At 34.9% G+C, this 16,176-nt stretch overlaps 1 protein-coding gene across 1 annotated transcript; it reads left to right on the top strand.

Moving 5' to 3' along the window:
• Positions 1–4,529: 4,529 nt before the first annotated feature.
• LOC107852087 (pollen receptor-like kinase 3) lies at positions 4,530–7,659 on the top strand. Its single transcript, XM_016697137.2, has 2 exons — positions 4,530–6,074; positions 6,569–7,659. Exons 1-2 carry the CDS (start codon positions 4,802–4,804, stop codon positions 7,135–7,137), a joined length of 1,842 nt encoding a protein of 613 aa, XP_016552623.2. The 5' UTR covers positions 4,530–4,801; the 3' UTR covers positions 7,138–7,659.
• Positions 7,660–16,176: the final 8,517 nt, after the last annotated feature.

Raw genomic sequence — 16,176 nt, forward strand, 5'->3', positions numbered from 1 at the left:
GCACTTGAGCCTAAGTTTCCAATAAGAGGGTAATGGTGTGGTCAAATCATTTTTTGACCATCTAGGTAGAGAATTTTTCTCATATTTCTCAAGGGTTTGAGACCCTTAGGATATGGAATTTCCTGTTGAATATATTCCAAACCATTGATCCTTTCTCTAACCTAAGTTTGATAATTTATTTTACATGTCCATCTCTTCCACAATGAGCACACGACAATTTGTGAACCTTGTTTCTGGCATGATAAACAATTTTTTCTTTTGAGCTAATAGGTTGTGATTCTCCTTGATAACCAAGCCCCTTACTATTTTTTGAACCCTGACTATCAAATTAGAAAGGATTTGTAAAGATGTGGTCCATTTAAGAGATTTGTTAAGCTCTTCTCGTAAGCAAACCAGGTCACTTTCTAACTTTTTATTATTTTGAAGTGTAGACATAAGGTTGTTTTTAGAATCCCTCAACTTTTTCTCAAGATCAATCTGAAACCTTGAAGCTTCTATCTTTCCTTTACTATCTACGTTATCTACCTTCTCCAGTTGACTCATACAACTCATATTTTCAAATTTCAACTTATTTACCAATTCTTCAGTCTTAAATATCTGAAGAGTTAAGTCACTAAATTTAAGTTCTTGATTTATCACTTTCTCCTATAGAGCATTCTTCTCAGCAGTTAGCTCACATACAGAGTCAATCAGAACACTAGCAAGCCTTTTTGTCTTCCTAGCTTAGTAGTTATCTAGATTTTCCTTAATGTAAGAAAGAGTTACCTCTTTTTTTATTCATCTTCGGTGTTGCCCATTAAGACAAACAAGTAATCATAGACAACTGAACTCTCTTCCACATCTAACATTGACATACTTCATGCATCTCAGCTTCATCTGAATTACTGGAGGAATCTCCCCATGTTGCCAGGGACCTAGTCCTTGCTCTTTCCTTTGTCACCTTCAATCTTAAGATACTTCACACAATCTAATTTCTGCATTGGACAATCCTTAATGAAATGCTCAGGACTTCCATATTAGTGACAAACCTCAATATTTCTTCATCGTCTATTGTTGCTTTTTTCTTTTGGAACTAACCTCTTTTCTTCATGGCTTTGACAATCTTTTTTGTCAAATAGGCAACATTAGTGTCCTCTTCTGCTGAATCATATTTTAAAGCCTTCAATGCTAGAAATTTTTTCATATTTACTTCATTCTTCACCTTACCTTGCTTCTTCTTGAGCTCATGAGTTTTTAAATTTCCAATTAGTTCATCCATGGTGAGCGTCTTCAGGTTTCTGGATCCAGTTATAGCATCCACTTTACTTTACCAGGACTTAAGAAGAACACCAAGAATCTTCTCATTTGCTTGTACAATGGGATCACTTCTTCTAAGCTGTAAAGCTTATTTTTTATAGAAGTGAATCTAGAGTACATTTCTTAGATGATTTCTATTTTTTTCATGGTGAAGGTTTCATACTGAGTAGTCAACATTTGTACTTTAGAATCCTTCACATGAGTAGTGCCTTCATGAGTAGTACTCAAGAAATCTAAGATCTCCTTGGCATTTTCCCCAACTGAGATCCTTTTATATTTATCAGGCCCTATGCCACAAAATAACAATTTCTTGGCCTTATAATTCTTCTTAATTTCCTTCAATCTTCACTATCACTTTCCCAACTGATTTTTACTACCATTCTTGTTATTTCTCCTTCTTTGACTTCTTTATCGGAACATGAGGACCATCAAGAATTATGTTCATAAGCTCACTATCCTTAGCCATAATAAAGTCAAACATCCTAATTTTCCATCACCCATAATACTACCCATTAAATCTTGGTGGTCTGGTGGTAGATTGCCCTTTTCTAGCTTAAGTGAAGTGGTCATGCTAACCAAGACACTCTAGTTTTGAACTTTTTAGAGTGAACCTGCTCTGATACCAATTGTTAAAATCCTGGGGGTTGCACCACACAGTGAGGGACCAAGTCCCTCAAAGTCAATCACAAGCAAAAACACAATAAACTAACTAGGAACAAAAGATAGTGCAAGAAATTTAAAGAACACATAATTTAACGTGGAAACCCCCTTGCTCAAGCTCCTCAAAAATCGACTATAATCAACCTCTTGATTACAAAATCGATTTTATCCTAACTATAGTATCTTCCTGCTTGCAATAACTCTACTACAAGCACACCTTGACAACTCTACCATGATACCCTCAAAGTTGATTCACTCTAATCAGCAACAACTTAGGCAACTCTACCTAAGAAATCTCAAAGTATGACAATAAAAAGCATTACTCTTATAGAATGAGTAATTAAATTACAAACTCAAGCTTCACTCAAGAATATTCACTCTTTTAGCACAAATAAGAAATAAGAACTTGAGAAGTATCACAAAATTCAGTTTTTTCTTCTATATCTCTTCAGCTCTTGAATTTGCAAAAACCACTAGATGAAAAAACATCTTTTTTTTTATAGTGGAGTGATGATTAGGGTTATAATGAGATTGGACCAGGTGTCCCAAATAGTACAAGCAACACCTGCATAATTTGTTACACATGAGGACAGAACTGTGTATACGCGTGCTAGCTGTACTGTACATTTGAACATCCAGGAAGTTGGTCCCTTGTAGTCAGCTTCTAATCATCAAAACAAGATACAATAAATATGCTCTGAAATAGTTGTCTATGTTTGCTTATGATTGTTTTTAGGTGTTGTAGTGTAAACCCATTTTCTTTGTAATCATCTAGATTTAGGTTATTTTCAAGCTTGAGTTAGCATGAGTTTCCAGTTAGAGTTAGTTGGTGTGCGGGTATAGTAGAGTTATTGTACTTTTTCCTTGTAATGGAGTTATTATTAAGAAATTAAGGATTAAAAGTTTAGTGTTGAAGTTTGGAGTTTGTATTCAATGAAGTTGCTTGGATATAGAACAGCTTAGAAATCCTGGAGGTAGGTCATGAGTTTTCTCCCTTTAGCAAGGAGTTTCCACAAAAAACTCTTGTCTATACTATTTACTTTCTCTACACACTTTATAGTTTTTGCTTTCTCCTAGTTATTGTTGTTTTAGTCCATCTGGGAATAGGTCTCAGATTTGAGAAGCAACCCGCTGCAACTCTTCATCTATCTAGTAGTGCATAGGTTGTAGTTAGAGTTCAAGCAATTGTAGTTATGTGTTAGAATAAAGGTCTTGCTTTAATTTCCAAGGTCAGGATTGTTTTGTTTTTAAACAATGCAATTGTCGATATTAATAATACATTTATTTACCGAAAAAAGTTATTCTTTTTTTTTCAGAATACTTTATCACTACATTTTAAAATTAACATTTGTTTATATTTGGGGTTGGATTCTGAAATACAAAGAATTCTCCAAACTTATCTTCCAATTCCATTTTCATAAATTCCAAATAAAGTGTGTTTCTATCCCCTTTACTAAAGTATAACTAAAAATAACTCCATCTTAAACTCTTAATTTCATAGATTTCAAATACAGTGAAATACAACTACATATAGTTTGTACTCACGGAGAATATGTGAAGTAATGAAGTTGTAAGGGCTCGTTTGGCTGGGTGCCCAGGGAAAAATTATCTAAGGATTAGTATCCCACTGACCCAACTACAATATGGGATTTAAATAAAGGTTCATGTAATTGTAGTTGTCTGCTAGATTAGAGGTTTTGCTTTATGTTCTGAGGTCAGGCTTATTTCGTTTTGAAACTATGCACTTATCAGTATTAAAAATGTATTTATTCACGAAAAAAAGTTATTCTTTCTCTTTTCAGAATCATTTATCACTGCATTTTAAAATTAAAATTTGGTTATTTTTGGACTTGGATTCCGCATTACAAAGAATTCTCCGAACTTATCTTCCAACTCCATTTTCATAAATCCCAAATAAAGTGTGTTTCTGTCCCCTTTACTAAAGTGTAACTAAAATCTACTCCACCTTAAACTCTTTAACTTCATAGATTTCAAATATAATGAAACACAAGTACATATAGTTCGTCCTCAGGGAGAATATGTAAAGTAATGAAGTTTTAAGGGCCCGTTTGGTTGGGAAGCAAGTTATCTAGGAAACAATTATCTCACGATTAGCTATCCCACTGACCCACCCTCAATATAAGACTAAAATAGTACTACAAACCAGGATAATTAACCCCAGGATAAGTTATCCAGTGATTTTAACCAACAAAACATGGAATAAACTCATCCAAAAACTAATTCCGCAATCAGTTATACCTTGTCTCTCATGCCAAACTAGCCTTTACAATTTCATTAAATATTTAAATAACCGGATTTCTATTTTAAAACTATAGGAGCTTAACTGTTAACATAACAAGTACACTTATTCAGTAGGTAAGCTTCATTTTTCTTCATCAATTCCAAATCATATAAAAGAGAAACAAGAGAAGAAAAAGATCTCAGTAAATAAAGAGAGAACTAGGAGAAACAAATACAAATAATCTAATAATGCCCGATAATAATGTGGAATAGTGGAGATTTTATGAGATGGTTTTGTTTTATGCTACCATTTTAATGCTTATAACATAAGATAAGATAGAAAGAAGTTAGAATATTAAAGCGAGAAGGGCTCTTGACATAGACAAGGTCAATGCAAGGTCCACCTCTCTTTCTATCCAACATTCTGAATCCGTTTACAGACAACATTCTGTGTCTGGCATGCACAAATCTTTGTCAATTAGACCATTCACCTTAATCCCACCACAAAAAAAAAAACACATGACCATGACAAACCTCCCAAGAAAAGAAGAATCAGAGAAATTCTCTCTCTCTCTGGGGAGCGGCTCATTGTTTCTTCACAAAAATGGCCGCTGTCCTCTTGCTTATTTCTTTATTTGTTTTCCTCCTTCGATCCCTTCCAACTCCTTGTGTTTCCATTGGAGATGATGAGGTCCTTATTGAATTTAAAGAATTGTTATTAAATACCTCAGCTCTTGATTCCTCATGGATAAAGGGAACAAGTCCTTGTGATAATAAAAAGAAATGGTTTGGTCTTCAATGTGATAGCAAAAATGTTGTCCAAGGCTTACTTCTTGGTGGTGTTGGCCTCTCAGGGGATCTTGATGTTGATGTATTAGTTAGCCTTCAAGGCCTTAGAGTTGTAAATCTTGCAAACAACTCTTTCTCAGGAGCGATTCCTGAATTTTTTAGGCTTGGTGCTCTCAAGTCTTTATTCCTTGATGGCAACCACTTTACTGGAGAGATTCCTGGAGATTTCTTCTCCAAAATGGGGTCTATCAGGAAAGTCTGGTTTGCGCAGAACAAGTTTTCAGGGAAAATTCCTGATTCTTTAGCCAGTTTAAAATATCTTACAGAACTCCACCTGGAGAATAATGAATTCACAGGACCTATTCCATCTTTGTCACAGGGTACTCTGACATATATCAGCCTGTCAAACAATAAATTACAAGGCTTAATTCCAGAGAGTTTGTCTATGTTTGGCCCGGGCCCCTTTCAAGGAAATCCAGATCTATGTGGAAAACAAATAGGGAGGGAGTGCAAGCCAGCAGCCTCTGTGGAAAAGTCTGAAGGTTCCGGCAATACAAAATGGATAATTATAGGCTTAGTAGTTGTTTTGTTATTGGTTGTTATATTCTTTAAGGCAAAGAGGAAGGATGATCATTTTGAAAAGATTGAAAAAGAGAACCTTGATGAGACTGTGAAGATGCACATTCAAAGTTCAAACTACAGAAGCATGAGCACGCGCACCTCTATTCGCTTATCAAGGAAAGGACGCTCAAGAAGTGGAATCGATATGGGTGATCTAGTGGTTGTAAATGAAGAAAAAGGTATATTTGGGATGCCTGATTTGATGAAGGCAGCAGCTGAAGTCCTTGGCAATGGAGGATTGGGGTCAGCTTACAAGGCAATATTGGGAAATGGAGTGTCCGTCGTGGTGAAGAGGTTGAGAGAGACAAATAAATTTAATAAGGAAAGTTTTGATGCAGAGATCAGGCGACTTGCCAAGTTAAGGAACAGGAACATATTGCAACCTTTAGCATACCACTACAGGAAAGAGGAGAAGCTTGTGGTGTCGGAATATATTTCCAAAGGCAGCCTGTTGTACCTATTACATGGTATGGGTATTTCTTTTTTCGCTTCACGGCGTCCATGAAACAGCCCATATATCATTTGCGTACAACATTTTTCTTTCTTTTTCATGTGCATAAACAGGATGGGATATCCTTTATGTTTATCAAATAGTCTGCTAATAGTTCCCTTGAAATGACTATTTTTAAAGTCTTGGATTACATAATTCATGAAAATGCTTTTAGATAGCCCGAAACATTTCTATTCTATTCATTGATCCCTGCAAAAAAAAAAAAAAAAAAAAAAATTGCAGGAAAAATTGCAAGTTTACACGTTTGAACAATTTATGAAAGAGTACAACTTTAGATGTTTGAATAATTGCAGCAGTTTCTGACGTACCATAAGTTTGTTGAATTGGTCTCTGATATGCCTGGAGGTAATATTCACATTATATATTTAACATGCCAATTTGGGTGCTGCTATTATCAAAACGATAAACTCTTAATGAATTATCTTGTGAGATGTTATCCAAAATTTTCAGGTGATCGGGGGATAGCACATGCTCAACTAAATTGGCCTACTCGCCTTAAAATCATCCTGGGAGTTGCCAATGGAATGAAATTTCTTCATTCAGAGTTTGCATCATATGATGTACCTCATGGGAACCTTAAGTCTAGCAACATTCTTCTTACTGCAAATAATGAACCACTTCTCACAGATTATGCCTTTTACCCACTACTCAACAATTCGCAAGCTGTCCAATCTCTTTTTGTTTATAAATCTCCAGAAGCCATATTAAACCAACAAATCACTCCAAAAAGTGATGTCTATTGTCTTGGGATCATAATTCTTGAAATCCTTACTGGGAAATTCCCGTCACAATATCTCAGCAACCAAAACTGTGGAACGGATGTTGCGCAATGGGCACGGTCAGCAATTGAAGAGAATAGAGTATCAGAATTGATTGATCCAGAGATAGCAACAGCCAAGGATTCCCTTGAAATGATGGAGAAGTTCCTTCTTATAGGAGCTGCATGCACTGTGAGCGACCATGATAAGAGAATCGACATGAAGGAAGCCATAAGGAGGATAGAAGTGATACAAACTTGACATAGTGATTGGTTAGACGACCAGGAGGTTCAATTTATGGTAGGGAGGAAAAAAAAAGTAGAGAAAGCTGTTTGAGTTCTCCAACTAATTATCAACGCATGAGCTCTACCCAGTAGAGTCTTGAAAAGGGCATGTTACAAAGGAATGTCGCATGTTCCAAAAGAATATCGCATTTTCCTTTCTCTTAGATGAATGTTGTCTACAGTTCATCTGTTGGCCACAATGATTTCCTGTAAAGGTATAAAATTAAGATGGCAAAATTTTTTAAAAAAAAAAAAGATATAGGAGCATGAAAGAGCTTTCTCTATGCGTTTTATATGTTATATGGCCCCTAATATGATTTGACTTGCCTGTGTCAAAGGGGCGTGACGTGGGCAAGGATACTTTGTGCAGATTCATCAACATGAACTAAATGTAAGTAGAAAGCTGAAAGTAGCCATATGAAAAATTACACAAACTTGTATTGTATCATGAATATTCTTGCGACCATGTAACATAATACATTTTCAATTTTTCTCTCTATAGTTCATTCTTTTCAGATTAGCAATGCAGATACATTTTATGTATAGCTTCTGTCTTATACTTCCATATGCTATACCTCTATGAATAGAATAGAACATGGACAGAAGGCCTATTAAACTAACATTAGTGACTAGACTTTGTGCAGAAGCTCATCAAAGAGCTCATCCTTTATTAAATCTCTGCTGCATCAAAGAGGCTCATCCTTTATTAAATCTGTTAACATCCAATTTAAAAGTACACCTTTCTTTTTATTCTCTTATCTTGAAAATCTTCAGCATGAAGTGTGCCGAGTCCTGCAAACTTACAACCATGGCAAAAGCAGAAACCATAGAAAACTTTCCAGTCCCATTCAAACAGGATTGGTGAATGGAAGTTTATTCTTTTCTTATGATGGTGCTTGCAATTCTTTCCATCATCCACCGGTAAATTTTATTCACCTTGTGAATTGAGGAATATATTGGGTCGTGGCCCACGTTCCAGCCTAAGGTCCATGGCCTAATCTTATTCTTTTTTGGTTTCCAATCCTATTTGAAAAAGGATTCGGATTTTTATTTTTTTTTGAGTTGGTTTGGCTTTAGGAAAAGCATCACCCATCATCTATTAATAGGACTATTTGAGAGGAAATTATTCAAGCTCATTGGTATTTGTCTTTGAGAGACATTAGCACATAAGAGAGATTTTTGAGGCAGCTTTCACCAAAGAGAGAAGAGAGAAAGAGAGTTTAGTTGCTGCAGTTTTTCTCTCCGACCAGCCAAGTTTAGATTGAGTTTATTGGCTTATTCACCATTGGATCGGGCTGAAATTTTGACTGTGTGTTCGTAACATTTTTGTGTTTGATTTGAGCGGTGGAGATCGGATTTGGTGGTTCAGAGCATCTGATTTTTAGTCCCGAACAGTAGCTCTATTTCGGGAGATTTCTCTTGATTTACTTTTGTTGGTGTAGCTATTGCGTCTCCATGTTTGAATCTTCTTGTTTGGACATTCGAAAAATACTTGTAACCCTCTTATTGTTATACTGGAGCAGTTTGGATCTCCGTGATCCCGTGGTTGTTATCTTCGCCTTGAAGGGTTTTGACACGTTAGACTTAATGTTCTTTACTTTCTTTGTTCTTGTATTTACCTATTTTCATCATAACAAGTGGTATCAAAGTCTTAGTTATCTATCAAGGATTTCGAGATGGAGATAAATATAAGCAAGATGGTATGTTTAAATGGGAGCAATTGCAACATATGAAGAGCAAGATGAAAGATCTTTTTTTTTTTGGTTTAATTTTTAATTTTATTAATCAATCAAAATAAAATCCACGCAATAATGGACCAACCCATCCTAAATATTCCAACAATAAAAGAAAACAAAAACAAAACATAAACAAAAGAAATGGACCAGTCCATCAGATGACCCGCCCAAAAAAACCACATATATCTAGAGTAGGGTTTCATAATCCGAGCTCAGTATTGAGCTTCACTCTTCTCTACCTCTTTCCATCATGTTTCCCTTTGAGAATCAGCAATTCTTTTTGCTTCAGCTGTGGGTACTGAACTCCGTGCCTTGGTTGTACTTGTTTGGAGCTTCTTCCAGCTTGCATAAATAAGTATCCCTCTTCCATTTGATTGTTGCTACTGACAGCTCTACTTAAGTCCTGATTTTGTATCTTCATTTTTGGTATTGCAGTTGTGTTCTCCAGTGTATGGGTACATGCTGTGGTTTTGGTGCTAAATTGAAGGGTCTAGTCAGCTTAGACTTGTTCCTTTTTCCAAGTGATTTGAATCCTCTATTACCTTTGCTAACTAATTTGTAGATTGTGTTTCTTGACCTCTCCTTCTTTAAACTGTAGATATGGATGGTATGTAGATTCTGGGATGCTCGGAACTACATGTATTTTGAAAGTAACAAGTAACTCAGCCACCTAAATTTAAGATCTGACATTGTGACCTTCCAAACTGCTAAGAGTCCTTTTTTATTGGATGGTGTAGTTAGGTTAAGTAGTAATTTCACCTTTTTGGTTACCTTCTCAGGTTGTATATCTAGTGCATGTAAAAAAACTTACTTTTACCAACCCAATCCATTTCCCTTTTTGATGGTGATAACCTCAAATATGGAGGTCATGGGTTCAAGCCTTGAAAACTGCCTCTAGCAGAAATGTAAGGTAAGGCTGCATATGATACACCCTTGTGGTGGGGCCCTTCCCCGAACGTCGTGTATAGGGGTAGCTTTAGTGCACCAAGCTTCCCTTTTAACATCAAATATGGACATTGTTGCTTATCATTATTAGGAATTTTCCTGCCTGCGGTTTTTAACTGTTTGAATTATGTACATATGAACTCCCCTTGTTCCATTGCTATGTTAGCAAAATAGTCAACTAATTGGTCACATTCTCTTAGAATATGTTGAAATTGCACATGCTTGTTTGAAAGTAACTTCCATAGTTTATTGACCTTATCTGCTATACTCCATGTCCTATTCCTTAGTTATTATGTTTTGCATTACTAAAGAATCTGTCTGAATGATCACTTTGTCTTTCTTTGATTGATTTCAATGTTAAGCTGCATGTCGTATTGCCATAGCCTCTACTTCTATGTTGTTAGTATCCTCTATGATTGTTCCTTCTACATGTAATAGATCACCATGTATATCTCTCAAATAGAATGCCTATGAACTTTTCCTTGAATTCTTTTTTTATGCTCCATCAGTGTTGTACTTCACCCAGCCTGCCATTGGAAACTCCCATAACACTATAATGACATCTATCCTAGGCTTTAATTACTTCAACTACTATAAAGTCACCGGCTATTCATATGAGAAATCCATCTTTGGCTTTCTAAATTTCAAGAGCATCCTTAAGTTTCTTGTAATAGTAAAGGTAAACCTCTTAGCATTCAATCTTTTTCCTTCATGTTTCAATGTATTTCTTTTCTTTCCACAATTCCCACAAAATAATACCAGGTAATGCTATGAAGTACACCTTTTCTCTCTGTTCCAGCTGAACATCCCACTATGTACATAATGTATCTCTTAGGCCCAATCCTTGAATGTTAATTCCTGCAAAAGAAGAAAAATAGGACCAAGTCACGTTAGTAGTATAAGATCTCCTTAGCATATGAGACATAGTCTCTTGTGCTGGATTTTGACAACACCTGCATTTAGAAGAACGTTCAACTCCCCATCTTCTTATAGTATCATCCACTAGAATCTTTCCCTTCCACATTCTCCACATAAAGAAAACAATCTTAAAAGGCAACCTTTTAATCCATAATTACTTATAAAAATCATTAGTCTTTTCTCTATGTCTCACATACTTCCATTCTGATTTAACTGTAAGCTTTCCTACTGTATCAACACTCTATATTGCTTTATGTTTTTCTATTGATTGCTCTAAAAGCCTTACTTTATGAAGTATATGATCCACCAGCTCTTCTGAAAACAAATTCTTCAACAAGTCTTCATTCCAGATTCCATTCCACACCGATTTCTTAACATATTGATATTTGTCATCCCATTCTTTGTTTTCCTGCATAATAGAATAAATATCTCCTACTCTAGTCCAACTTTCAAACCAAATATGTGAATCATCTCCTATAAACTACCACTTTATAACATGATCAGTAAGATCTCTTGCTTGTAGCATTTTTTCCAGACTTGAGATCCTCCACCTGATTTTCACATTACCTCCTTCGGATGATATTTGTTGCAATATTTGTTATGCCTATATTCACTTGAAATAGACTTCTTAGTTCTAAAACTTCACCATAATTTACAAAAGAGGGCTTTGGAAACATCATACAACAACCTGAACCCCAAACCCCCTTCCCCCTCAAGAAAACATATAGTCTTCCATATTACCCAATGGCTTCCCCTTCCTTTTACAGTACTACTCTAAAAGAATTGAGAAAATATTTTCTGAATAGTTTTTAAGACATTCTTATGAGGGTTCATGATTGATAAATAATTAATAGGAATACTTTTTAATACATGCTTGATTAAAACTTCTCTACCTCCAAAAGAAAGTAATTTACCTTTCCGCGCTTGCAATTTATTGCTAATTCTGTTCATGATCTACTTATAGTATACCTTTATCTTTCTCATGTAGAAGATAAGACATCCCAAATAATTGAATGGGAATTACTATCTCAATATCCCAGTTGCTACCCCTTCCATTACCACTACCCTATTAGACATACTTTCATGAAAATACAAAGCACTTTTCTCCTTATTTATCTTTTGGACAGATACTATTTCATACTTCTCCAATGTTTATCTAACCAACTGTAATGTACCTAATTCAACCTTACACAGTATAATCATATCATGTGCAAATTCTAGATGATTGATTTTAGGACTACCCCAAGTCATACCAAATAGTTTGAATTCTTTCTTAAGTAGTAAAGCTTTCAAACTTATTGATAATACCTCAGTTGCAATGATAAATAGAGTAGGTGAAAGTGGATCCCCTTGCTTTAGACCACTAGAGGATTTAAAAAGTAATTTAGGTTGTCCATTTAGCAATATACAATACCAATTATTCTCTAGCAATCCTATCTTTAGTAATTCCTATCTTCTTCGGCACTTTAGTAAGAAACGACCACTCTACTCTATCATATGTTTCCATCATATACAGTTTCATTACCATGTTAGGAGGTTTTCTCCCTTTCCTAATTTCAGATACTATTTCCTAGACCACCAATATATTCTCATCTATACTTCTTCCCTAAACAAAGCCATCTTATTTTTTAGAAACAATATCAGGTAGAGTACACTTAACTCATTCATGAATAATTCTAGAAAAGATTTTATTCATAAAATTACTAAGTAAGATAGGTCTCATATCTGAGAAGGTGTTTACAACTAACTTTTTTGGTACCAGAACCAAATTAGTATGTGTAATAAACCTAGGGAGCTCATACCCGTAGAAAAAAAGCAATAATTATTTGATGAAGATCCTTGGCAATAATATTCCAAGTATCCCAATAAAACGCACCAATCATACCATCTGGACCTCCAAAACTATTATTATTCAACCCCATAACTGCTATTTTTAGCTCCTCAATTATTAGGACCTTCTTTAACTCTTTATTCTAAGCTTCTGAAACTATTATAGGAAGTACATATAACATTAAGAAGTCATTTCTACCCTTCCACTTCTCAAATTATTGTTGGAAGAATTTAGTTGCTGCATCTGCAATTTTCTCCTGACTTTCCAACCAACTCCCTTCTTCATTCTAGATTCTTTTAATCTTTAATCTTGATCTTCTTCCTTTCACTATTGTATGAAAAAATCTAGTGTTCTTTTCTCCATCTTTTAACCACTCAAAACCTGCTTTCTGTTTCCAGAAGTCCTCTTTTCTTCTCAGTTGTAGTGCTAACTCTGCTTGAGTTTTAGGAAATTAAATCTATTATCCCCTCTAGGATCTTATTCAAACGACTTAGCTCTTACTTTTAACACCTCTTCTAAAGTAGCAATCTCATGGAATATGTTTCCAAAAGCCTATTTACTCCAAGTAGTCAAAGCAACTTTTATTTTTTTCAGTTTTTTATGAAAGATGATTAAAGGATTACCTTCTATGTCAGCCTTCCAGTTATTCTTAATTACCTCCATGCAAGATTCTTCTTTCAACCAGAAGTTGAGAAATTTGAATGGCTTGATTACCTTCTCACTTGTCCTACTAAATTATATCAACACTGGAGCATGATCTGAACCACTTCTTACCAAATTTTCAATATCTATAATAGGAAACACTTTTTGTAACCTATCATTGTACAACACCCTATGTTTCTATAGTAGGAAAGACTTCCATTTTTTATCATAAACCCGAGAATATAACTAACGAAAATTGGGAATTTAAGCGCCAACAAGTATGTGGAAATATAAAGAAATGAGTTGAAGACAATGTTCGCAATCATACTATGAATGATACATATGCTAGGACACTGTGAAAAAAGTTAGCGACACTTTTTTCTTCAAAAATGGTCAATAACAAGTTGTTCCTACTAAAACAATTGATGACCTTTAAATACAAGGAGGAAAATACTATTCCTGACCATATAAATTATTTGCAAGGTGTCCTTGATCAATTTTCTAGAATGGGTGTTAATTTTAATGATTAGATATAAGTACTTTGGATTTTGAATACTCTACTAGATTCTTAGGAGACTCTTCGTGTTCCTTTAACAAATTTGGTAACAATGTGACTATAGAATTTTCCAAGAGAAGTGGTTTGAATGAAGAAGTAATGAGGAAATCTTAGGGCTATTCCTCACACTCATATGTTCTATTTACAAAAGACCAAGGGAGAGACAAAACAAGAAATGCAAGAAATAAAGGTAAAAGAAGAAGCAAGTCAAGGTTAGGGTATCAGAGTTGTTCATGCTATCATTGTGGCAAGAAAGGGCATATTAAAAAGTTTTGATATAAGTTAAAGCAATAGACTAGAGAAGTAATGAAATAAGAAAATAACTAAAATAAGGTTGTTTTCGTCTGAGATGACCTTCTCGTTGCTTATGATAAAAACGTCATCAATTTTATATCCCATGATACTAGTTGGATAGTAGATTCTAGAGCTATATCTCATGTCATACCGAGGAAAGACTTCTTTTATCTTATACTCATATTAACTATAGAGTGTTGAAGATAGGCAATACTAGTGAAGTCAAGGTGTTTGGGTTTGGCACAGTCTGTTTGAAGACTAATATTGATACAGCGTTAGTCTTTCAAAATGTCAAACATGCTCCTGACATTCCTCTAAACTTGATATATATAGGGAAACTAGATGATTATGGCTACCATAAAGACTTGTTCAATGGCTAATGAAAGCTCACCTAAGGGACATTAGTTGTGTCTCAAGGTAGAAATTATTCTAATTTATACGTGACTCAAGGATCTTTGTTCAATGACTTTATGAATTTGGTGGAAAGTGACACTTTATCATAACTGTGGCATAAGAGGCTCAGTCATATGAGTGAGAGCGGAATCACATATTTGGATAAGAAGAATCTACTTGCTTGTGTGAAACAAGCAAAGGTCAAAAATGTGTTCATTTCTTAGACAAAAAATAGAAGAGAGTTTCTTTTCAAGGTCATTGTACCTCAAGAAAGCCCGAACTATTGGAGCTAGTACACTTTGATTTATGTGGTCCTTTTAAAGTGAAGTCATAAGGTGGTGCACTTTACTTTGTGACTTCCATTAATGATCATTCTTGTAAGATCTAGGTATATTTTTTAAAATCCATAGATTAAGTACTTGATGTCTTTAAGGAATTTCAAGCTTTATCTGAGAGACAAACAGGGAAGAATGTCATTAGCCAAAAATGAGGGTCATGATGGAACTTGTGGCAGCGTACCTTAACAAGTAAGCCTATCACCCAAACTAATACAAAAAGAGGAAAATACAAAAATATCCCAACGTAAGGCTTCAAGAATGTAGCCGAACCATAAAGTAATCATAATAATGCAGAAAAGACTATCCAAAATACCGATCATGCCCAAAACTAGGTGTCAATAGTGTAAGGACTACTAATACAATTCAAGAGCCAAATACATCAGAAAAATACCTACAAAGGAGTTATATCTGTCTTCGAATACTAATAAAGACATAACTACTATAGAAATATAGAGGTGAACTTCGGGTACATAAATGCCCAACTGCTACCTTAGAAGCTTTAACAATTGCCAGAGTCAAGCAAGATGAGGCGTACTTAAGCTAGGACCTTCACCGAATGGGTGTAGTAGGTATGAGTAGGGTCCACTTATACTCAGTAGGTATCATAGACTGACCAAGAAAAGTAGTAATAAAGAATACAAAATATAAATTAAGGGCACGTCACCTACAATCAGAAAATATCCCATAAAAGTAGCCCAATGTCCCATAACAGTAGCCCATACCGTTTGCACTAATATTTCTAATATATCACATATATTGCAATATCACAACAAGATAGAACACAAGTATGCATTATGTAACATATAAGTAGAAAAAATAGGAACATCCATATACAATATCATCAAATATAAGTAAAAGAAGATATTACAATTACATAAATTGCAAGTTATTATGGAAATACAACGCAATATAAACACAACAAAGTAAATGCAATATATATGATGATGATGATGATGATAATGCATGAGGCCATCTTACAACCTCCAGGATCATTGCACAATCCTTGTATAAACCTACAGAGGCAAGCCTCTCAATGCAGGACCCATGAGGGGTTCGTCAACCTGTATACAATCCACATATATCATATCTTCTTTCTGATATATCCCTTGAAAAGGTGTTATTAGGTGTTGCCAGTGTTTCTTAGATATTGCCACGGTGGTACCAATATTTCATGAATGAGTATGATATGAAGATGTAATGCTCACAACCAATCAGGATGAGTATTTTCATCACCAATCACATGATATATTTGCACAACCAACCACATGATATATTTTCAAAGCTAACCATAATGATACATTTCCACAGCCACATAAGCCAATATCCATTTATTATTTTTATTTCACCCATGAATTTCCACGTC

This window comes from Capsicum annuum, chromosome 5 (assembly GCF_002878395.1).
Source record: "Capsicum annuum cultivar UCD-10X-F1 chromosome 5, UCD10Xv1.1, whole genome shotgun sequence".
NCBI lineage: Eukaryota > Viridiplantae > Streptophyta > Magnoliopsida > Solanales > Solanaceae > Capsicum > Capsicum annuum.